A 26,112-nucleotide genomic window follows, 5' to 3' on the forward strand; every position below is an offset into this window, starting at 1 on the left:
TGTACCACCCTTACAGAAATGACCTACGAAAATGAGCTCTGCCCTCAACTGCTGGCCCATAGTAGGTGTATCATAAACGGCAGCCAATCCATAGCATGAACAAAAAAGATGTTTGCTCAAACTTCCTCCACCTGACTGCTCCTTCCTTAATATAAGTCCCCATACTACCCAAATTTTCCATGTGACTTAAATTTCTGTTCTCTCCTTTGCTCAGTGCAGAGAGCTGGAGGCGCAATGGTCAAGAGGCAGGAGCTGGAGTCAGTCCCTGGGTTTGAGCACTAGCTCTTCCTTGTACTGGTTGTGTGACTCGAGCAAGCTATGTGCGTACTTGTTATCTAAGCCTTGCCCGTAAATTGGGTAATGAGAGTCCCGAGTAAATGGGGTAATGACAGTCCCAACACTCCAGTGAGAATTAAGAGATAATTACAGGATTAGCACAGTGGCTGGCAAATGAATATTCAAAAAATATAATTCGTTTCAATGATCTTTATTATCACCCGCTATGACTATTTATTAGTATTATTTCCGGATCAAAATGAGAAGCAATGAGCTTTATATGATTAACGTGACATGTTAGGAAAGTTCAACCCAAAGCTTTGACTTGTTGTTCCCTTTATGCCTGAAACACCCTGGATATTAACTTTCAGCTGAGGAAATGAAAAACGTGTGCAAAACACAAACACATGACTAAAAATCCACAGAGAAAGAAATCTGGCTTTGATGGTAGATTTTTGTATATTGTAAAGGCAGCAGGAGCCATTGCAGGTTTCTGTAAACTGATAGAACAATGAACTGTCACTGGATTATACTAGAAAAGAAAAAATAACTAGATCAGATTTGGAAAGCCTACCTTAGATGCAGCAAATATAATTTAAAGATATGAGTTTCAACTTGAGATATTAACATAGAGGGATTTATACCATACAGACCCTTACAGTTCAAACCTATATTCTACCATTTTTTAGAAACAAATGAATCTGGAACCACTGCAGTACACCACAAAATATTAATGAAAACACACCTAGAGAGAAAGAAATGCATTGGAGAGCCATCAAAGTAGGTTTTAGCTAATCGATAAAATTAAAATATGAAAGAAAGACAATTTGTTCTTCCCATTCTCCTTTCAACTTTCTCACTATATTCTGCCATTGAAGTATACAAAATCATATACTTCCATAGAGAATACAAAATCGTATACTTCCACATTTCTACCTGACTCTTATTTTCTTTTTGGCTAAATTAATATATCCTAATATGCTCCAGGAAACTCTACCTGCATGACAATCATGCTAAATTTGTTTTTAACATTCTTCTCTACTTACTTGTGTAGCCATGCAAAAGGAAGTGTATATTAAAAGCCCTTTCACTCATTATTTACTTGCTTATTAATTTACTTGGGAATTAAATTTTGTTTTCATAACAATTCTTCATCTGGAAATACTGGCTCATATTAACCCTACCTCCAGAGATTGATATACTTTATTATGAAGAAAGAAACCATTACATTACACAACAGAGCAGGTAATGAAAGCATCTGGCTGAAAGTTTTCTAAAAATAAGAGAATTCATACTATATACCTGGAGAGATCTCTAAATATTTCTAAGTCCTAAAAGACACTTAACAGTAAAACTATACAGAGTCAAGAAAATTCAATCTTTCACTAATGATGTTGAAGATATTTTAGGATGCTACAATCCTACAAGTCACATTACACATATAGGCCATCATTATATTATACATATTTTAAAGTGCTTGTCATGGTCATGGTCATGGTCATGGAACTCCAGCTAATGAGATGTTAGAGGAACGAGCTTTTGCTGTACAGTCTGCCCTATCAGAACTCATAGTGTGAATAAGACGATAATCCTGTGAGAGCCTACCAAAATTATAAAAATTCTGAATCAGTGAAACTCTGACTTAATGTCATTTTTAGCCATATATAATCAACTTGGACATACAGAAATTCCTTTTTAATAGCAGTGTTAAAATTCAAGATGGATTCTTAAAATGGCAAGTCAAATAAATAACCAGCATATAACATAATCAAACAAGAGAATTAATATTTTCTTTATCCAGTAAAGACAAAAATCTTCCTTGTTGGATCTGATCAACACTTAAAAAAACACTTAAAAAAAAAAACTTAAACACTTAAAAACTTAAACACTTAAAAAAAACACTTAAAAAAACTTAAAAAAAACTTAAACACTTAAAAAAATCACATCAGGATTCTTTGTCAGTTGAGTAAAAAAATTTAATTTCAAATAATTTCATGGACTTCTTCATTTTGTATAATACATGTGTTAGCTTTCTACTGCTGCTATAAAAAATGACTCCAAAATAAATGTCTCCTTAAGCTAAAATTGAGGTTTGCAGGTCTGTGGTCCTCCTTGAAGATTCTAAAAGAGAATCCCATCAGCTTGCCTTTTCTAGTTTCTAGAGTCTGTGAGCATTCCCTGACTCATACCCCCTTCTTCACCTGCTGCTATTATTATTATTATTATAAAAATGTAAAAAATTTTAAAAATGGTTTAAATTTGGATCGGATGATTACGCTCTCAATAGAGACATGTCAATTTACCCAGCCTCTGACTTCTCTGTTCATGATTGCACAAATCTGACACCAGCCAATTGCTTTGCTACCTTATCCTTAAGTTTATCACAAACCAGTACACTATAGACTCTACAGTGAAAGTAGTGAATTCCATTAAGGCAATATAACATATACTATTATTATATTTCATATATGGTATGGTGATTTTTCTTTACCCAGAGGATACATCTCAGACTACAATAGAACCTTCATAAGGAAATACTATTTCACAAACACTGGCTTCATATACAAATTTTTCAGGAAGAGGGATATTGGAAGAGTAGATTATTAGTGTCAGCATGGATTTTGGAGATCCATATGCCATTTAGGAAAGATACAAAGGAAAGTTGGCCCAGAGATGTTTACCCAACCCAACATGCCTGAGGTCAGCTAATCTGAGACAGAGTTGACTCCTAATAATAGTGATTACTTTCCCATAATTATGATGCTGTTCACCATACACATAAAACAGAGTCAGCTAGGACTTTCATCAGTTTAACACATTGTAAACCAACATCTTTGCTAATTTACACCTCAAGGGATTGTATCATTCTGTCCTAGGACAATACCTAGCCTAAACCAAGGATCAAATCCTACTCAGACCTTGTGTAAATGATACAAAATGTATAAGATGTTATATAATAAGGAGAAACTTAGTATGTAAAAAGGAGAAACTCTCAAACTGACAATAAAAAAAGGAAGGATGATAAATCTAAACTATACTGCAGATAATATCCATAAGCCAAAAACCCCTGAAAATACTGAACTTTTTAATGATAAAAACACTGCTTGTTTTTAGTGGATTAAAATGAGAAGAGTACAAGCACTTTTTAAATGGATTTTCTGGGAGAAATAAAAATGGTTTAGAATCAGTGCAGTGTGAGAAACAGCATCATGTCAAGAGTTTGACATATTTATTTACTAAGATTTTATTCTTAAGTAATCTCTACACCCAAGGTGGGGCTCGAACTCACAATCCCAAGGTCGAATCTCAAGCTCTACAGATTGAGCCAGCCGGGTGTCCCAAGAGTTTGACATATTTAGAAATTTTGTCAGTTTCCCCAAATATTTTAGTATCAGTTTTAAAATAATATATGCTAAACACACCTATGGCCTTAACCTAATAAACTACAAATAATACTCTGATTTTTAAACTAACTTCTTTTAAATATTATATATATATAGTTTCCTTCAGACAGCAGGATTGAATTCTATTTTCCAAAGTTACAGTGGAAAGCCTCTTAAGCTATCAACATAACTTTGTTTTTTTGGTATCATAAAGGAGAATTAAAATCAACTTACTTGATGTAATAGGGCACTTTATTATGTGAAATGGATCTTTGCCATGGCAGCTGGACTGAAGCTGAAGAAACAAAGGGAGGTTATTGGAAACACTGCTCACCCAAAAGCCTTATGCCATAATGCAAAACAACTGAACACATTTTATAGCCAATTCAATGAGAACTGTTCTGGTTTTTGAGCTGGATTCCTATAATTATGAAATCTGTGAGGCTAAACAAAGAGTGGCTTTTTAAAGATTCATTTGAAGCAAGGAAAGAAACAACGCAGGTTCGATTTCAAATGCCAACCTAACTAATTGAACCTGTTGCTAAAAATACTTCTCAAAATCAAGTTTTATTGTTTATAATCACCACAATTTAAAACTTAGTGCTATCCGAAAAATGGACTCTGTATGTATTTTTTGATTAAGCTAAAGTCAAAATTAATTTTACCTGGTATATCCAGATTATAAACTAGATTTCCCAAGACTGAATTTTCCAGCTCATTAATAACATGCTTTACTTTGTTTCACAAGAATAACTATCTAGGACAGATGGCATTTAAACAAACTCATTTGTATGAATTTTAAAAAGGAAAGATTAAGACAAACACAGGCAAAGGGTTGTTAAAAACAACAACGACAAAAAAGAAAACAACAAAGGTAATTATCTGGATAGAAGAATGCCAAAAACTTTTTTCATCTGAAATGCACAGAAAATACAGTTTCTTACTTTCACATTAGATATCACTATGATTGAGATTTTATGTTTTATTTCAGGTACTTATTTCTTATAATTCCAGTTCTTCCTTATTTATAAAACTATATTATTCCTATAAAATTATTTTAAGACTGATTTAAGAAGAGTTAAACATGTAAAGTTAGAGCTACTAAGGCATTTTGCCAAATAAACTAATAAACAAGCAATTCAAACAAATCTTTGCAATTATCACTAGGCTCTCAGAGCCAGTTGTTATCAATGCTTTTTCTTCTGAATTTCAGGTCACATTAATATCTTACAAAAATATAGCATTCTAAACTTGCAAAGCCTTTTCAAATACATCTGTTGATAAGGAAGCCAACAAGCCCTTATTAGAGCTCTATTTGATACATAAGGAACGAGATACTCAGAAGTGAAATAATTTGCTCCAGAAAGAAATGGCCGAGCTCAGACATGATCTCAAGATTTCTGACCCCTAGTTCAGCAATTTTCCTGTTCAACAATTCTTCTTCTCTTTATAGCATGGGAGCACTCCCTTCTCCAACTATGTCCGTGAAAATATAAAAGGGTGATGAAAATGTTGAAGTAATATAATAAATTTCTCATTGGAGCCAACCTCGTTTCAGTGTTGGCACCAGCCTCATAGGTCAGTTTTTATTTTGTGTTCTAGCTAAACAGACTCCTTTTATAACCTGGCTGAAGTCCAAGAAATATTATAAAGCCAACGATTCCAAGCAGCAAGAGATAACAATTATTCAATTTATTAATTGGGATTTGGTTTACATGTCTTCATTTATGTTAACAATTGAAAAACTCTGACCTCCGTGGACTATCAGGGCCAGACAATAAAAGGCCACATGCTTTGGTTTCACAAAGTACATGTGAATCTTACCACGTCTCCTTTCCTAAAGAACATGAGTTGGATTTTTATTACGAACGAATGGTTGCTGGGTCAAAGTGTAGGATTTCATCAATACTAATAGATAACTAATCCTTAGAACTGTAAATAGAGTCACAAGTTCTTGTTAAATTCCGCTTTAATGTGGCCTTAGCACATAGCTTAAATTAAGTTTAAGAAACCTGAAGTAGTTTATACCTAATGAGACTGCACACTTTCTTTATCAACACTGACGGCATCCCAACTTTAGAAATGTACCCTCGCACCCAGTATAATCCAGGAAGGACTACAGTCACTCATAGATAAGCTATCTAAGAGCTCCCCTGTGTGAAAGAGAAAACATGAATGGGGGCGTGGAGAGGGGGAGAGGTGAGGGGGAGCAGGAGGACTGGAGGGGCAGGAAGTGACTAATTCAGATTCTTGAAACTGTGAAAATAGAAAAGGCAACCTTGAATTGAGGTAAAGCAGATTATCAACTATGACAAAAGATTAAGGGAAAATATGAATGTAATCAATTTGGTTGGAAGAGATGGTATTACTTCAGTTTTCTCTATTATTATAGATACAAAGAAGTTCTCATAATTGGGATATAAGCTGTGCCTTAAGTTTTAAACTTCATTTCTGTTGAATTAAACAAGCTGTTTTCTGGCATATGTTTGCCAGGAAAAATAAAAGGAAAGAAATTAATAGTGAAAGCATCAGTGCCAAGAACTGTGATGGGTGCTATGAAACTCACTCTGCTTCCTCACTTAATTTTCAAGGTGATCAGAAAAAATTAAGTATTATTATAGAATTTTAAGATAAAGAAATTAACTTTCAGGAATCTACAGGTCTGGCAAAAGGCAGAATTAATAATTTAATCTTAATTTGGATGACTGGATGACTCTGAATCCTACATTCTTTAGTTTCCCCAGCAGTGAATGAAAAAGAAAATAGAAGCTCAAAGCACTTATATAAGATCTCATGAACAGTCCATAAAATTAAATGTTTCAGCTGGAGAATATTACCTACAAATCTACATACGTGGTTTGGCTACATCTGCAATACTTGACCGAAAGAAAAGCGAAGTATGATTACAGTGAGCCTAATAAACAAAAATCTCAGATTTGTGGGGAATTATATTTTTTATTGCTAAAGATACAGGTACATTTTAAATTGATAAACACTTTTTAAGAAGAAAAACTAACTAGAAATCTGAAAATGTAAAAATGATTTCTTTATTGTGAAAAAGTTCATAGCCTTTGCTTATGATACGCTAATGATGATATGATACAATATTAGCTACTATATCTGATGGTTCAGTGAAAAACCACAGCTAAAGACAAAATCAGTTTTGCTCCACTTTGGGGACTTATCAATTGTGGCCAGATTATTACAACTAATAACCAATAAACAATATGGTAATGAATCTTAATATTACTTTCTGTACATTTATCGAACGTGAGTAAATATATTTGTAGCAAAGAATATGGCTCCTGGAAGGAAACTGAAAGAATATGCTCATTCATTCAATTAATGAGAACAGCCAAGCTTACTAGTACTTACTAGAAAGAAAATGCTGGGAGGATGGTCCAAAATCTCGATGGGCTTCCTGAAGCTGTTTAAGGCGATCATCCACAGAAACCTGCATACACACACGCAAGAAATAATTTGATTTAAAAACAATGACTTTAATAATATACTTGATTTAAGTATTTTTCTATTTAAATTCAACTATTCAACATATAGCACACATCATTAGTTTCAGATGCATAGTTCAAGAATTCATCAGTTGCATATAACACAGGTGTTCATCATATTACATGCCCTCCTTAATGTCCATTGCCCAGTTACCCCATCCCCCACACACCCCCCTCCAGAAACCCTGTTTACTAAAGGAGGCTACTGCCCAAGATATGAATGCTTGTGCAGACTCCTTCTCTATCTCTGGGACCAAAGTACTAGGATTAAAATACCCTCTTCTGGTACCAACTGACTGCAAAGAATGCCAGGCTCTCTTCTAAGCAGTTTATACAAATTAACTCTTTTAACCATCACAATGACCACGTTGGGTAAGTGTTATTTATTATCACCACTTTACAGATGAAGAAATTGGGGCACAAAGAAGTGTCCAAGGACAGAAAGTCAGTACCCGACAGTACTAGTATCCATACGCAGCTAATCTCGTCCCAGGAGCTTTTGCTTTTCTGTTACTCTATGCTGCCTTGAAAGCAGGAAAGCTCGAAAGCTTCTCAAGTCAAGCTGTGGCCTTGTGGCCAGTGGCGACTCATCTCTCCTCTGTAAGGAAAGTGGTCAAAAGTGCCACAGGAAGCAAATGAAAAAGAAGTCTAAAATAATGCCAGGGAAAAACACAGATAGATGATGACAGGCAGCTGCACAGACAGAAAGACAGGTAGATGACAGAGAGATCGAATCAGACAATGGATGGACAGATAGAGATGGATGGACAGTACGAAGATCTAGGAGTATGGAATCTTCTCTGCCTCCACATGTGTGTCCAATCATCTAAAAGTTGGGGGTATCCAAGGGTATAGCAGCCAATTAGTATACTCTCTGAATTTGTCCTCCCAACTTCGAACCGTTAGCTCTCTACATTATGAAAATGCACAGCGGGTCCACTGCAAAGCTAAATGCAAATTAGTAACCACCGCACACAGCCTACTGACACTTCCATTTTCTTTTTCCTGGCCCCGGTCTCTGCGTGCGAGTCCGCTGTTCTGCATAGATTGTCCATCCTATTTTCAGCTGCCTTTAAATGAAACATGTCTATCTCTGGCTCCCTGGGCAGCTCTAGTTTTTACTGGTTAGCTATTTAAATTGCATTAGCAAGTGCTTTGTTCATTAAAGCCAAAAAGCACTTAAATGCCACCGTCTAGTACAGGAGAAGAGACGATGGTCCTGAACGAGTGACACTGCTGTCAGCAGAGATTCCTTCCCTTCTCATTCAACCAGCAACTAACATCTGCGCTCCAGCAGTTACAACACTCAGAGATAAGGATAAGAGAATGCATATCCTCTTTCAAGCACAGTGCATTCCCTGACTTCTAATCTTTGGAGATAGTGATAACACAAGCAGAAGGCGATCAGGATGCACCACAGAAAAACCCACATGAAGGTAATGAATTAGGGAAATGGAGCAGAAGGAAAAAAGAGAAAGTCAAACACTTCTGTGTTTCACTCACTAGAAAAGCACGTATGACTTTAACATCCCCTACTCTACTAATCCCAGATTATTAACACTCTTTTCAAGCATAGAAAAGACTGTTTGATGCTATGCACTCATTTCTTAAATCTTCATATTCATGAAGAACATATGAACTACTGGGTATTCAACGTTTGAGTTAATTCAGGTAACCTAATATGCTATAAAATATTATAGCTTTAAAATAAAATGCTTTTGTGTATCACCTCTAGCTGCACATTTATCTCATTAAAGACCACATTTCAGGCCCCAAAGAGAGAGAGAAATGCACAATTATTTTTTCAATATTCCACTTAAATTATCCTGCTAGTTTTCAGGGAAAAAATAATTATCATGACTCCAAGGAACTGGCCATTGAACATGACAAAGTTCTGCCAAGACTAAGCCCAAAACTACTCATGGGCATGTGTGGTGACTTGTAAATGCTGATACCTAGTAGTACTCAAAAGAGTTCTTCTGGGCTTGGCTCTATTAAGTCTGGGATGAGCAAGTAATATCTACAGTCACGAAAACAACTTAGACATAAGAGGTAAAGGTAAAAACACCACAATAGTGTAAATGTGCCAGCTGGAAAGAATGAACAATATACTTGAGTAGCACACAGTGGAAGAAGGATGGAGATTACTTAACTTTGCAAAAGGAAAAAAAAATACATGATTAAAGTAAGAAAAATGACTCCTTCATGAGCCATTATGGGAAAATGTTTCTGTGACCTATCCTAGGTCTCCATTACTATGATTTATCTGACCTTCTGCAGTTTTCTACAAATATCATAATGAACAGTACCTTATAAAATTACATTAAAACCTCTATTCATAAACAAATGAGGCCTCTGGGTTCAAGATATGGAAAGACAGACACCTGGTGGTATTACATGCTACAAATCCATTATCAACTACAACTAGTAAAGAAGGAGAAAGCGATGGTATGCAGGGAATGATCAGGCAGGGTTTAAGGACCGACTGTGCAAGGCTGGATCATGAAGAGGGATAAAGTGGCGACACCTGCAGAAGCTTCCATCGCATATTAAGGTCATCTAGCTGGCGAGACATCTTCAGAGATGGATGCAGGTCAAGTGGAGACAGCTGACTGGACAAATCATTCACTGTTTTAACTTTTAGGTTGATTGGTGCAATTTCTTCTCTAAATGCCTGGAAGAATAAAAACAGAAATGATGACCTTGGAAAAGAATGTAATAGAAGGTAGGATTTTGAACCCTTCTTCAAAGAAAATGGCAAGACCAGCTAAGAGGCCACTGACAACAGCTGTATACTCAATGACAGCCCAGCTCAGGTCTTTAGCCACGGGGACCAACAGCCACAGGGTCAGCCTTTGTAACCTGGAGAATCTAAATAGCAGCATGGAGAGAAAAATCCTAGGGCAAACTCATTGAGATGATGATGTACTTCCTGCAAATCTATCATCTTACGTAATTTCATCTGGAAAACGTTTGTCATTATTATCCACTTGACTAATTTCTAGTCTTGTTTCTATTTTTCATTTGCTTTCATATTTCATATTTTCCTTCTTTTTTTCTTTCTATGGTTATCTTATTATTTTTTCATCAGAGGCAACAATTTGATTTGAACACGTTACTATTTAAAATTAAGTGGCCAGGGGCACCTGGGTGGCTCAGTGGGTTAAGCCTCTGCATTTGGCTTAGGTCATGATCTCAGGGTCCTGGGATCAAGCCCCGTGTCGGGCTCTCTGCTTGGCGGGGAGCCTGCTTCCCCCCCTCTCTGCCTGCTACTCTGCCTACTTGTGATCTTGCTCCCTCTGTCAAATAAATACATAAAATCTTAAAAAAAAAAAAAAAGTGGCCAAGATTCCTAGGTGGTTCAGTCAATCTGCGTTTTGCTCAGGTCACGATGCCAAGGTCCTGAGATCAAGCCCCATATCGGGCTCCCTGCTCAGTGGGGAGTCTGCTTCTCCCTCTCCCTCTGCCTGCTGCTCTGCCTACTTGTGTGCTCTCTCTGTCAAATAAATAAATAAAATCTTTAAAAATAAATAAATAAAATTAAGTGGCCAGTAAGAACAACTTTCCTAACCACAAAATCTATGACTATTATATACTCAAGAAGTAAGTTTTGATCCTTTCAAAGTCATTATCATCATGTGGAGGGGGGACAGGAAGAGTAGTGTCTATAAGAAAAAATGTAAATGAGGCTTGGTGACAAATGCCACCTCTGGGAAGAGGACAGAGAGATGGTACAGGCGGGGATGGAGGATGTCTATGAAGAGAGCAAGAGAAAAACAAAAGATATTTGGGGCCAGGGACTGTAATATGTCCTGTAAGAGCAAACAGAATAATGAAAACACTAAGCTTTCTCCCTTTGCCACATAATTCCCCCTGAATCTATGTTCATGTTCCCCTTTTCCAACAAAGTCTTTGCCTAGATCCCACTGATGCTTTAAGAGTCAACTCAGGTCCCTATACATCCTATTTCAAGGAACATTTCCCTGAGGCCCTTCCCTCAGCATTCTCGGCTGGAGGCCCTACTACATGCTCCCAGCATTCTCTCTGCCTTCTAGAATCCAGTCAGGACTTCCTTCCAGCACACATACAGCCATACAAATGGGGTTTCATAGTGAAGACCATTCTGATTGTTTGGTGCCATACAGACCAGAAGTTATGTATTTTAAATATCATTCCTTATCAGAGCTTTTAGTACATCCATATTCTTGATGTCCTTCAAGAAGAATAGAAGCTTCTTGAGAAGAGACACTGTCCAGTCTTCAGCACAAACTTTGCCATACAAGAGGGGAGAATTCACTTCTATAGACGAAGGCCCATGAAAATGTTAACCTGAGGCAAGTTAATCCAATATACAATTGGGAACAGAACTGAGATACTAAAGGAGAACAGTATATTGTTTTTTCTTTAGTATGTCATAAAATCAGAGTTAATCATGTGCCAAACTGAACTGATATGTATTAAGTATTATGAACACAGTTAGCACCAGCCCTCAAATTATAGCGTTTCTACCATCCCACCCCTTAAGAGACAGGAATATGTCTACAAACCTTTGTTCTGCCTTTCCCCATGCCAAGTTTAGTTAATGAAATATTACATATCAGAGTGCTTTGATGACCATGAATTTTCATTGGAACATCACAGTATTAACTTGGCTTCCTCATTATGTTTATTTAAAAAAACCCTCTTCAACCACTTCCTTTCTTCCTTCTCTCTTCCAAAACCTGTTACCCTATGTAATGCCCCCTTAGATAATATGTATAGGCTAAAAATAATCATTATGGTTGATCAAAATCAAAACAGTATTACAAATATAACTTTACTTCAAAAAGGAAATTAATTTTAGGTAAATCAGAGAATATATTTTAGTGTTTTTCAAAATTCTGGAATATGCTCAAAAGCCGCAAGAAGAAACTCAAGATGGAAAGTCAGAAGAACAGATCTAGAACCCAGAGTCAGCATAAAAAGGTCCACACAAAGGAGGGAGCAGAGTATAAATGACATTTGAAACAGTGAACATGGAAGTCGATGCGTGTAAAGTAAGAAACATTGCAAGAACCCTGACGGCACCAACATTTCAAAATCAGGCAGAAGAAGGGAAGCTCACAAAGGCATCTGAGTTGCTGGAAAATGGAAAGAAAAGACTTTCAGAGTTGTGATCATTTTTCTTCATGGCTGTAGATGCTGGTCTTTCATGGATGACAGAATATGTGCACAGACCGACCCATGGTTCAATGATAAAAGCAGTTATATGATAACAGGCGTTCTAGGTCTGAAGAATGAACCACTGAGAGGGAAGCGGGACAGACAGAAGTGGGATTAGGGTGGGGAAAGTCAGTCTGGACTTGGAAGAGACCTGAGTTCCTTCAGATTCCGTTTAAGAATAAAGACAGAACTCAGCTGTCATTTAACATTATACATTAATATTCTCTCCTAGATGACTTGAGAGGACTCAAGAATTTCAATCAGCTTTTAAAATCAATGTCTTTGTATTTTGTAGGTATCAGAATTGAAAAAACGGAAGGTAGAAAGTGCTCTTAGGCTTCTACCATTTTAAATAATAACAGGTTTATTTTAAAAGATGGGAAAAGACTTTCAAAATCAGGTTATAACTTCAAAACATATTTTTAAGATCTTACAGAACATCAAGGAGTTCCCAATTTTCCTCTGCAAAAATAATGTTTTTCTCTCATAAGCTACAGGTGAAAATATTAAAAGAACTCAGACCGACAAGGTCATTGGGCTTTGTTTTTGTGGGTGTTATGGCAGTGAGGAATCTCTCTAATGGGAAAGTTTATCTTTTGCTTTTTAAGAGCTTCCAAATTAAGGGGCTTGAAGTAAAGCAAGTTTTAAAATGGTTTCCGATCCGCTATGAGTTCTAGTATAAAAAGCCAATTTATCATGTTTGGCTGCACTTTCCTATAGGAGAATAAAAGTCTATGTGGTCTTCTTTGCTATAAAAACAGGAACATCTGCTAGCATTAAAGGTGCTGCCGGCAGATGCTGGGGGTGGGGAAGGCTTCTCCTGTCAGAAGGTGTGTATTCTGCAAAGAAGAATGATTAAGGATAATTTTAGAGCATTAAACTTATTTGATTGTCCCTCAAAAATTTTGTTTTCCAGTTGCTTTGACATATTTAATAATATTTAGCAATAATCGGTACTTATTTTTATTTGCCAATAGCTTCAGTGGGATTTGACGTATACTTTGGAGTACACGTGCAAAATCCCAGACTTTGAATCCATTTTATTTGGTTTAATGAGACGTGGGGTTTTATTTTCCTTTTCTTAATAAGATGTGAAAATATTTTAATCCACAGTTTATTCCTTCCTCTTAAATATTAACTATGTTTTTCCTGGCTTTCCACTTTAGTAGAGATTTGAACAAAAGGATTTGGATAGAGAGATGGGTAATTTCTTTAATCAGATGGGAATAACAACTCCCAAACTTTAAGGTCTTTAACCAGCCCAGATACAACTTTCCATTTTTCCTTCAACACTAACCATCCTGCATTAAAAACTGATACTTTCAAATTGAAATGGGTAAATTCTTGCTCTAACCAAGAGGCATATTTGTAGCCCAAAAAAATATACTGCTCATAGACCACTGAATTGAAGATTTCCAGCGTTTAAAGATCATCTTTTAAATTGCAAGAAGTGTGTAACTTCCAGAGAACCTCTACTGAAAGGCTTTATTTTCAGTTCATTATTTGAAACTCAGATTCGCCCATGGAAACGGTTTTCAGAACACCAGAGCTGTAGGAAGAAGCCTATTTAATTCATCAAGTTCTGCACATTTATGTAAATTTATAATGAAAGGTGGCAGATACTAACACTCTTTTAGTAGCGAAACTTTTTTTAAGTTTAAAATTTAACACATAACTTTCAAAGTTTTGAATTCCAATAGCTGATACAAGTTGCACTTAATTACATTAGCATGAACGAGGTCCCTACAATGAAAGAGAAGAGCAAGCAAGAAATCATGAAAACTCTACCACTTAACAGCTGTGTGGGCTTGAGCAATATCTGCATTTTCACCTTTTGTGAAATGGGCGTAATATACCCATCATGTTGGGTTGGCGTGAGGATTAAAAGAGGTATCCATGTAAACTGGCTATGAACAGTTTTTGGCACACAGTATACCTCAATAAATGCTAACCATTATTATTCCCATATCTACACACACATATATTTGCTTATATAATTTGCCTGCATGTTCATTTCATTTCCTAGACCCTTTCTCCTTCCTTTTAAGCCACATGCATAAACAAAGGGAAAATGTTATCCAGTGTCCGTGCACAAAAGATAGGTCTTTTGCAGTAAAAATCACATTTATGATATTGATATTGTCAGTCTAACACCTTCTGATGTTTCTTTAGGTTATTCTTTAATTTGACGCATGACTACCTAATATAGAGGTTGCTATGCTACCACAAACCCAACTACTGTGTCTCTTACTGCCTAAATTCTATGAATTTTTTTCTGGATATGCTCTAGAATGTGGGAGCCAAAGGGGCTCAGGACCACAGATCTATCAGCCTTAACTTTGGGACATTCCTGACCACAAACACAATTTATAGCTAAGCTAATCCTTCCATAATCTACTCAGACAGTGAGAGAAAAATTGAACATTAGAGTCCTCAGCAAAACAGTATGTTTTTGATTAAGTCTCTAAATCCAACTACCAGTTTACAGGAAATAGAGTGGAGAGGAACCTGCCCAACTTCATGACATGGATGCCATTCTACAAAACCCAGGCTATAAGAAATACTATAAAACACACAATTCAGTTTCCTAAACATTGTAAACAAAACATAAAAGGGATAGAGGGGAAATCTAGAGATTAAAAGGGACTTTGCATTACTTTTTTTAAAGTAGTGAAGTGTTCAGGGACACAGAGTTGGGTGAAAAAAAGGATAAAATAAATAAATAAAAGCTGGGGCGGCGGGGTGGCTCAATCAAGTCCCGGATTGGGCTCCCTGCTCAGTGGAAAGCCTGCTTCTCCTTCGGCCTGCTGTTCCCCCTGCTTGTGTTCCCTCTTTCACTGTCTTGCTCTCTGTCAAATAAATAAATAAAATCTTTTAAAAAATTAATTAATTAATTAAAAAAAGAAAAAGGAAAGTAAATTACTGTGAAAGTCTCGTTCATTGTTATTTTGATGGGGAGGGTGTTCTGATGGTGAGGCGCATATGGAAAACATCTGTCGTGACTGGAAAAAAAAATCTCTCTATCCTGATTTTGATGGAGTTGTGATGGGGTTGGCTTCATAAAATGACTTATAATGGTTTTTACATGTGACTTTCTTCGTGTTAGATTCAACAATAAAACATTTCTTAAAATCCTTTATCTGAGGCAGTGAGGCTGACCATGGTTTTTTCGATGTGGTCCTGCAGGGAGTCGATGAGTAAGTCTCCGACGGGTTTCCAGCCATTGCGCACGGCCTCCACCTCCTTCATGTCAACGTCCAGGTCATCCATGGCGCCCTGCAGGTCTCTGAGCTTCTCCAGTGCTTTGTCCACTTGCTTTTGCCAATTGCTAGTGACCGTGTTTAGACTTTCCCACTTCTCTTTGACTTCAGAGGACTGTTTGCGCATGGCCTTGGCGATCTTTTGGGCTTTCTCCTCAGGAGTCAATTCTGCAGTTAAAAAAAAAAAAAAAGAATATTTGGAAGTCTGATCAATAGCCAAGTGAGAACACCACCTTTTGTAAGGGTTTGCTACCAGGATCACGGAGACACAGTTTATATGAGCCAGGGGAAGAAAAAATTTCTCTATACTCTCATCACCAATTAATTCCCTGTTACTTCCCAAAGAAGAAAACAGCTACTCAGAGTAATAAGTGGCCCCATTGTTTTAGTGACTTTTGAATTTCAATACATTTATAAACCCTGAAATGTAACACAATCCCTCAAAAAATGTTTTTCTTTAACATAAATTCACTTCTATAAAATCCAAAGACAGTCTTTCATTGTCCTTAATCAAAATGGGAAGTATAATTACGAGAGAAATAGCTTTCAGTTATGAGGAAAGGCTGAGAAAATAAGATTAATTGATCACGTTTCTTAAAACTAACTGAAGAGGGGCGCCTGGGTGGCTCAGTGGGTTAAAGCCTCTGCCTTCGGCTCAGGTCATGATCCCAGGGTCCTGGGATTGAGCCCCGCATCCAGCTCTCTGCTCGGTGGGGAGCCTGCTTCCTTCTCTCTCTCTGCCTCTCTGCCTACTTGTGATCTCTGTCTGTCAAATAAATAAATAAATCTTTAAAAAACAAACAAACTAACTAACTGAAGACAAATAATCTATCTTAGATACTTCATCATTGCTGAGTCTATCTGGCAGTTCATCTTTAACAGCGGGCACTTTCTGTAGCCCAGACATGTAGCACGTCCACAAACATTTCAACGGGAAGATAGAAAAATTTCAAGGATCATCCCAAATATTTCATACAGCAAAATGGCTTCTAGGATATCTGAAATAAAAAAAGTTAGACTTTCAGACAGGAAAGGGTAGGCATCATGCAAGGCCCTGCAGGGACAGGAAGGAAGAGTAAGAGTCCAGAAGACAAGCAAAAGATACAGAAAGAAATGAAAGTCAAGTTCAAACCCAGAAACACAGAGATCTCAGAAGCAGCGATGAGAAGCTGACAGGACAAGGGCAGAGATATTTGATGAACATAGAGCAGACACCCTCACAGCCGGTTGGAGAGCTCTCCAGCTAAACACTCCTGGGTCTCAGTTCCCTCAATACCCAAGGGTGCCCCCTTTCCTATCTCGCTGCTTTGACGGTTGTCCTGCTTGTCCCCTGAAAACAGAGGCCAGGCAGAAACACACAATCAACGTAAGCTGTAGAGAATTTAAGACAGATATACTTATTCTTCTGTGTGATAATAACCCATCTTTTAGTATCAATTACATTAGCAACTTCACTTCACTTCAAAATATTTCAAATTGTTGGTAAAAATGAACTGAAGTTCACTGAACTTCTTGGTAAGATGAACTTCGTGGTCAGACGGACTAAAGTGAGCTCTCCTGAACAGTAACTTTCATCTTCAACATAAATTCATCGTCCTGTCTTTCTTTAGTATTATTTAAAAGTCAAGCTACAGGGGACAGAACACATTTCCAGAAAATTCTAGAAATCAATATTTAGACTTGAAAACAACTGTAATAAATCTCTGGGAACCAAAGGGACCATGAAGAGTTTAACAGCCACAGAACTCCGGGTCACACTGCTCAAGTATTAAAGGCTACACAGAGTCCTTGGTAACTGAACTGAGGAGAGGGAGATGCTGTGTAATGATAGGCAGATAGACCGAACCCACCAGTAAGGGAGAAATTAGGAAAACAAGTGAAGTAAACACCCAGCCTCTAGGAATGCTTGAGCTGGGATACAGTCCCTTACAACAGTACTGGAGGAAAGGTATGTCATTAGGCAGGCCTTATTTAAATCCTTACCTAGAAAATGAGAAATACAGAACATTTACATGAAATGTATTTCACATAAACATAAAATGCTTTATTTTTATATGCCTCATCTATATAAATGCTTCCATATAAATAATATAAAATATACAAAATAAATAAATGTTATTTATGTGAGGTGAAAAAAAAAATCATCCTTAATAGCCCCATGAGAAAAGGAGTGCTAATTTTTATGATAGTAGCACCTGTGTTTGTTATTAAGTCACTTGGTCTTTTTCAAAGATCTATTTTAAGTACTCGTGTTTCCCTGGCTTTTGTAAAAGAAAAAGATACAGTACCAATTTCTGAACAGACAACTTAATTATGATGATTTTTTTCGCCTGGATAAAGTAAAAACTGCTTCTGAGTCAGTCACTGAATAACCTGGCAGGGAGACACACGGGGTCTTTGTCCTGTGACAAAACACCTGGCATGGCTGGGACATTTTTGTCTTCACTAAATGTAAAATCTTTTGATGGGGCAGTCCTTTTGTGGTATTTATTATATAATCCCTACTCAAGCAGCTCCTCAGAAGAAAAGAAAAGCTCTATGTTCAATTCCCCATCTGTTTGCCAGAAAGGATACAGATTAACTGATCATGGAGTCCGAAGAAAAGTACCTCCTATTACAGTACCAACCTCAGTTTAATGCGTACTTTAAACCAGGAACAGAGGGAAGAGCAAAACCAAACAAAAACTTTCCAGAATGTCTGTGATACAGGTAATAAGCAGCAAAATATAAAATACCATGCTATGACAATGTGGGGCAAGAGAATAGAAAAACAAATTAAAAAACAGCAAAAAAAAAAAAAAGGCATAAAAGAAGAAAACAATAAAGGGATATAATTGCATTTTCAAAATCCTCTAGTTATTTGAAAATCAAAGAAGAAAGTTCCCTTCAAAATTTCTGAAGAGGTATTTTTTTTGCCATAAATTTTAAGGCCCTCAGGCAGGAGTGGAGAATCTTTCGGACCCAGTGGTTCAGAATTTGGGGGACATACTAGAAACCCCTCTGAGAGTCTGTTTGCCTGTTGGTTTTTAAATACTGATCCTCCGAGGCCCTACCCCCAAAATACCAAGAGATTCAAATTTAGTTGGTCACCGGTGAAGGGCAGCATAGATATATTTTAAAAGCTCCCCAGATGACTGTAACGTGTTGTCAGGACAGAGCACTGCCAGCTTCTTGGCTTACAAATTGATTTCTCTGGTCTCCGTTGCTGAAGCTGGAGTATTTCCACTCGGATGAGTTGTTGTGTCATTCCCATGCAATGGCAGGGCCACTAAATACTGAAGGCCCAGTGAGCAAATGAAGCTCAGAGATAAGAGGGTAATCTAATTTGCATTTGAAAAGGCAGTAATAGAGGCTAATCTGAGAGAAGGAGGAAACAGCAGGATAAAACCAAATAAATTTACTGACAATTTTCAGACCAGAATAGCTTTTTCTGTCACTTCCCTATTCCCTGTAGTGTGTGTGTGTGTGTGTGTCCTTCTCTGTGGATTTTTTTGAGAGGCAGCACTCTGGTTCTCCTTTCTCTTCTCTTCAGGCCTTCCTATTTAACTGACCAAACGTTGAGGGTGCAATTATATTTACTTTCTACATTCATAGTATGTATTTATACATAATATGTAATAGATTAATTTTTATTATAAATATTGTTATATTAATTCCATATTTATGTAATTGAAATAGTGATTTCTTTATTGTGTTACAATAGATAACTATCTTTTGGGAAGAATTAATAACTACCTTTTAGAAAGAAGAGAGAAGAAAAAGACAAAAGAGAGTAGAAAGCAATGATCAATCCTGAATTTTTCTCTCTTGTCCAATTATCTTTATTCTTCAACTATGCAAATTAATTGGTGGCATTTATACCTCACTACCTTCTATGCCATGGCTGAGAAAAGCTGCACCATGGTTCCCTGAAATGCAGGTGGAAAACAAAGCAGGACCAAGAGCAGAGACTGGGTTTGGAGCCAGCCCCGACCCCATCATGCTCTTGGCTCCTAGGAGAGGTAAATGACCTGCTCAACTCACTTTTATCAAGTGGGAACCCTATTTTCTCATGCTGGGAAATCATTTTTATTCCAATGGGTTCTTTTAACTTTAAAATTCAATTCTATAAGAAAGCCAAAGTCACCATACATCTCAAAGAAATCTTCACAGTAGAAAGGCAAACAATCTCCTTACGTGTGCTTATACAAAAACATTTTACAATAAAGAAAGTGTATGTTTCTCCTATGAAATAATACAGAACTTTATTAGAATCACCCCAGTTGCTTTATAAATAATGATCTTCCATATTTATTGTATCTTCTTTCTCCATATGAAATTGACATATATAATCTCCATTGTGAATAGGTTCTAAGACTTATGTCATTCAAGTTTTCTTTCTTTCCATCTTGGTTTCAGCAATACCCAGTCTAGAAACCAGTATGTCCTCAATATATAATTAGTGAACCGAGTTGGGCTCAAGGGAACTTTTAGCTTAACTCTTTACTGAGAATACTAAACCTTATATTCCACTTATTTTTCCTTCCTCCTCCCTATACCCATATAAAGTGATTATAAAAAGGTCTTTACTGCCAAAGAGAAGGACAAACCTTACGAAGGTTTTTTTTTTTTAATTTGGTAATTCCAAATATCTTACTTGTACTGTTTGCTTTTTTTTTTTACATGTATCTATAATCTTATATTTCACCAAGCGATGAAAAGGAAATATTAAGGCAAGCAAATACAGAAACAAAACAAAAACAAAACAAACCTTCTAGAGTAGCATTTTTACTCCTGGACAATCTAGTGTAAGGAAAGATTAAGAGATCATATGCCAGTTCTAACACTAACAAGTTATATAATAATAAATATATTCCTTATCTCTCTGAACTTCAGTTAATAACTGTAAAGCTACTGGCACATGCCTGGCACATAAGAGCACCTCAAAAAAAGGTTCACTTCTTTTATGATTCCTTTTATGATTTTATTACTAAGTCTGGGAGGTTTAGACATCTCTAGGGATTTTTACATAAGCAAACCAATATATTAACCAACAAGAATTCACAGGAACAAAACACACACACACACACACACACACACACACACACACACAGAAAACAGCATCCCTGTAGGCTTTTACTATCTCTCCTTTTACCTGCCCTCCATTTCTCTCTTACCTTCATAACCAAAAAATGCTTCTGATTAAAATAATGGGAAATATATTCTCTCCACCTTTTCTGATTACATGATTAAGATTAACTTAATCCCTTTGATGATCAGTGTTTAAGAGGACTCAGCCCATTTCCTATTTTGTGTGATGATAACAATCATTATGAAATAGATTACAAGTACATCATCAAGGGCCATCAGCTGATTACTGTAATATTTCTAATTATGTTCATCTAATACATTATAAGAGTGACAATATTAAGAGGTGACCTGGACTAGATTAACCTGCTAATGTGTTACCTAAATCTTTTAGTAGGAACATCATAAAGATAATGTGAATCCATCCACGTTGCCAAGGGACTTCTCAAATCCTTAAGAAAAAAAAGGACGGGTGAATAGATACATTTAGAGAAAAGCAGGAACTCCAAGATAAAGACTTTTAGGGAGTATCTTCCACAAAAACCCACATGCAAGGTCTTAATGAGGGAAGGAAAACAGAGAGGAAACCAGAAATTCAGAGCACACTGTGGAGGGAGATGAATGGTACATCTGATCAGAAGTTAATGAAGATAGAACCCAAGTCTGGACACTTTTAAGTTTTATTCTTCCTGTAAAGTAAGCCAATGTAAATAAACCCAGCACTGAATTGAGGAAGAAGGACGGACAGATCATTAAGAAAATTAACCTCCAAGGAAAGGAGCAGGAACATCAGAGACATCCTGGAACAGACCCGGCTAAGCCACCTGAGATCATCCAGCTTTCAATTTTCTGTAACTGAATATTCCCTGAATTTCCTCATACTAATGACTGTTTTGTAATTTTTTCAAGTCATTGATGAGTGCTGGACAGTAGTAGACAAGTCCCTGGGGGCTGGGGGATGGTACTGGGAAGAAAGAAGGAAAGCTGGGAATGTAAACTCCAGGAGGGGAAGGATATGTTTTGTTCACTATCATATCCTCAGTACCTAGAATACTTAGCCATTCTTACAAAAGAAGTTACGCCCATCTTACGTTTATGTACTGCCATAGTAAGTGAGAAGTTTAACTGAAGAGAAAATTTTATGCCTTTGTTTGCATTAACCTTTTTAAAAAATGGCAAACCCTTTAACTCACTCTTGAAGATTCCAGCCTTCAAGAGGAACAACAAAAACAAGTATACCACTCCATTAAAAGAGTTTAGTATCCTCCTATACTTTAAATTAAAAAAAAGTAAGATCCCAAATGTCAATTACAATAAAATACATACATGTAAAATACTGCCCTCTTTTTTATGAGGCAAATGTAATTTACGGATGGTTGCAACAGTGATTAGAGAACATAGCAGATGGTGAACAATTAATTTAAAATGCTGTGCCCATCAAACTAACCTTTGTTATCATATAATTCTTCATCAAGAATGTTGATTTGTTTATTTAAATTGGATTTCATTACTATGGCATTCATTATCATGCAAAAAAGTTTTTGAAATTTTTACCCAATCAGTGGGCTTAGTCAGCCAACTCACGTATTTCAGGAAAGCTGAAGACTAGATTCATTACATCCATACATACATTATAGAACTTTAATTGGGGAAGGATCACATTGCTGCTCTGTAGTTAAGGAACACTGGAAAAGAAAGCAACATTATATTTTTCTGTGCTTTTTCATGCATTACCACATTACTAATCTAATTTGGACTTGAGAAGCTAATTAAATTATTGTCTTGGTCTATAAGGCCTGAAAGCTATTATTTATCCTTCAAGTTTGTATATGAAAATTAAAAAGTCTAATATTGCCTAACCACCTCCTCCCTTGATGCTAGGGAAATCAGTGAATTGGGATGCCATCTGATTAAGCAGCCTGATATTTCAGTACAGAATAAGCAATAGTAAAGGGAAAAGTAAAGGGTTACAAAATGTATTTAATTACTGTACGAAATTTCTTTTAAAGTAGCAGAATATAGAAAATTACTTTGACTAAATAGCTGGAAGCACTTAGGATTACTGGCGTAACAAAGAGGGTATACCATGGTGGTGAAGAGCGCCAAATTTAGCAAATAAGCCAACATGGCGCCTTGGCTCTGTCCTGAGTGACAATGTGCTTCCACACCTCACAAAGCCTTTGTTTCCTCATCTGTCAAATGGGTGGTAACAGTATTCACATCTCAATGAGTTGTTACGGGGATTAAAGGAAACAAGGCACGTGAGGCACCTGGCCCACTAGAAGCGCCTGATCCATCCAAGATGTGTACTAATGTCTACTAATGTTTCTCTCCCTTCCTCCTTGGGCATTGACTCTTCCTCCAGCTAACATGTTTATAGCATGGGCATGCAAATCCCAGTAGACACTGAGCTCCATGGTACTCAAGCTGAGCCCATCAGAGCCCTCTCGGGTGATGTGCTAGAGCTAAAGAAGGCTGTCCCTCCCTGGTAGGGGGTCATAAGGTAGATGGTTAGAGGACAGCTAAGAAAATCAAAACTTGTAAAAAGAGACAGAAAGGAGGAGAGAAAGAACAAGCTTCTGAGTGGCCTTCTATTCCCTGTGGCCAGCTGTGACCTTTCCCTTCCTGTAATTTAGCTATGGAGGCTAATACATTTCCCCTTGTGTCTACACTTATGGAAGTTGGGTATCTGCCATTTACTATGACTAGGGTTCTAATTACTAAAGCTGGTATTAGGAAAGCAAAAATGCCCTGGGAGAAAACACCCATCAGTTTTACGCACCTAATTACTTAGGCTATACTGTGTAATTTGGTCTCATTTTATGAGTTGCAAGGAAATAGTTACTGCCATCTTTTTTTGTAAACTTAAGTTATACTAAGAATCAGTATAAAAGTAACTTCTACTAAACTGTATGACAGTTTCACATTGCACTCATTTAATGATCATGAAATTCTATTTGCACAAGTTTGCTAACACTGGCATAAAATGGACTGACCCAGTGGACTGAAAAATGTCACTTATTACTTCTTTGTTACATCATACACAAATTTCACACAGGAGAAAAGTACTCCTAATAATTGGCTATCTAAAATATTATGAAACATGAAATAATTCAAAGAAAACACTACACCTTGAGTTAACATATTAACTACTAGTAAATGTAAATAGCCAGCTGTCAACGACCAAAGAGGAAAAAATGTTAACCCTTAATACTTTAGCATCTGAAAAAATGATAACCTTAGTCACAAGTATAGTCATACCTAACTATACAAAGTACACACACACACACACACACACACAGAGCAGAGAAAGACTACAATAAACTAAGAGATGTCTTTTTTTCCAGGACTATAATGAAAAGAAACAAAATCAAATAACCAAGTATATCAGACCAAAAAAGAAATAATGTTCAGACAGCCTAGAATAAAATACTAGTTGTAGCAATAGTAATGCCTTAACTGGCATGGTTTTTAAAGAAGACTCATGGGGAAATTGATGAAGACAGTAATGCAATCTTCTTTATCTTAAAAATGAAAAGCTGAGAAGAGGAAAAGAGCTTTCCTAGATCTAAATATACAATAAGTTGCACAACTTTGTAAACACTTTCAGAGGTGAACTATCCTCTAAGAGTTCTAAGTTTTATTTAGCAACTGATACCATAACCTCAAATCATAAAATATACACGGACATGTGCGCACGTGTGTCGGCATCCCTATGCCGGAGAGAGGGACATCTCTGCGAATCCGACCTTTAACCTGAACTGTAGGTGACAACTAGGTGAGAAGGCACGCGTACCCTCTGATTATCTCAAGAGGTTTGGGGGCCAGATTGGACTAAGGCTGACTGTGACTGAGTCCCCAGATGGCCTGTACATCGACCTTCCCTGGGCAGCCACGTGGTTTTTCAAAAGGAACCGAAAGCTGGGACTGAGAACAGTAACGGGTAAGGGGAGGCTGGGAGAATAAAGGAGAAGCCAGAAACAGCTGTGAGGGGTTAAGAGGCTCTAGACACTGCAAGTGGAAAAGGAGCCAAGACAGTGGCCACTAAGCAGAGAGAGAGAGAGGAGAGAAAAAGGAAGAGATGTGGTGAAAGCGAGCCAAAACACTTCGGATTAAGAAAGGTCACCAACATAGAAGTTTTGAGCGCTGTTCCTGGATCTATGCTACATTAGCTTGCGACCTTGTTCAGCACCACATTATTTTCTTGGCGTTTGCGTTTTTATTGAAAAGGAAGGGGGGAGGGAAGGAAGGAGGGAAGGGAGGAAGGAAAGAAGCGAGGGAGGGAAAGAAAAAGGTATACTGTTTTATCTACCTGACTCATTGGGAGTAGTTAGGAGAATATGAGAGTGGTTTAGACATGCAAATAACAATCAAAAGAATGATAAAAAATGTACTCTTCTATCATTCTACCTCTTCACAGATATAAACCAGGTGATTAAGATCAAATGAAAAACAATTCAACTGTGTTAAAAAGAAAATTAATATAGTGACATGATACAGATTAAAACAAATTAAACATTTCCATATGGCTCCAACCAGATACATGTGCTACTGACAAAGTTGTGAACTCTGTAAAATACCTATCATTATTCAGATGATTGCAGTTCAATTCAAAATTATATTTACTTAAGAACCATTTATAGGTAGAATGAGTTATTCTGATGAGTTAGCGTTCCAGACAGCCACACTTTACCTATTTAGCTCTAGGTTTTTATGGTTGCCATTTTAAAAGGAAATATACTAAAATGTAGTATAAATTCTTATGCCTTCTCTTACCTGATTTATATTCTGTCTTCAAAAATAAACAAACCATAATTCATAGCTTCAATTTCCTTTTATTGTAAAAAGTCCCAAAGACTACTTTGTTTTATTTTAGAAGCCTCATATATCCGTTCTAGAATTTCTTTTTCCTCCTTGCTGTCAGACTGCCAGCAGGCATTGCTCACTGTCACCCTTCTCCCTGTCCTGCCATTTCCATTTTGCCACATACCCACCATTCACTGGGAAACAAGTTAAACTAGTTACAACAGTGTCTAAAGTAAGAGTTAATACCTTGGAAAGAGTCGCTTTTCCATGAATCCAAGTAGGATCTTCACTGTATTTGCTGTATAATATTTATTTTGGCTGCTCAGTTCATTTTACACACTTTTTCAGCTTCTCCATAAGGGAGAAAGATCACTAGGAAAGGAAGGGCTGAGCTCTGGACACAGTAACACTGTCAGGGAGATGATGGGGAAGCAGGGAGAAGAGCTGAGACAGGAAGGCAGCTGGGGAGACAGAGCGCCATCGCTGACTGGGACAGGGTGAGCAGGGGCTGGGTGGGCAAACAAGGAAGGAGTTGGAAACTCCTGCGGTAATACAGACCCACAGGCAGGAAAAACCAGGAGAGGAGGCAGTTTTCCTGCCACCCAGGAA

At 37.0% G+C, this 26,112-nt stretch overlaps 1 protein-coding gene across 2 annotated transcripts in view; it reads right to left on the bottom strand.

Moving 5' to 3' along the window:
* Positions 1–26,112, bottom strand: part of UTRN (utrophin) — a 498,673-nt gene that overhangs the window by 77,826 nt on the left and 394,735 nt on the right. For both annotated transcript variants that reach the window (XM_080807218.1, XM_080807219.1), the window contains 4 exons: positions 15,530–15,798; positions 9,696–9,842; positions 7,035–7,113; positions 3,894–3,954 (listed from right to left, as the gene is read on the bottom strand). In XM_080807218.1, coding sequence (XP_080663344.1) covers positions 3,894–3,954; positions 7,035–7,113; positions 9,696–9,842; positions 15,530–15,798 — 556 coding nt within the window. The remainder of the gene's footprint in view (positions 1–3,893; positions 3,955–7,034; positions 7,114–9,695; positions 9,843–15,529; positions 15,799–26,112) is intronic.

The sequence above is a fragment of the Martes martes genome (genome assembly GCF_963455335.1).
Source record: "Martes martes genome assembly, chromosome: 6".
NCBI classification, from domain to species: domain Eukaryota; kingdom Metazoa; phylum Chordata; class Mammalia; order Carnivora; family Mustelidae; genus Martes; species Martes martes.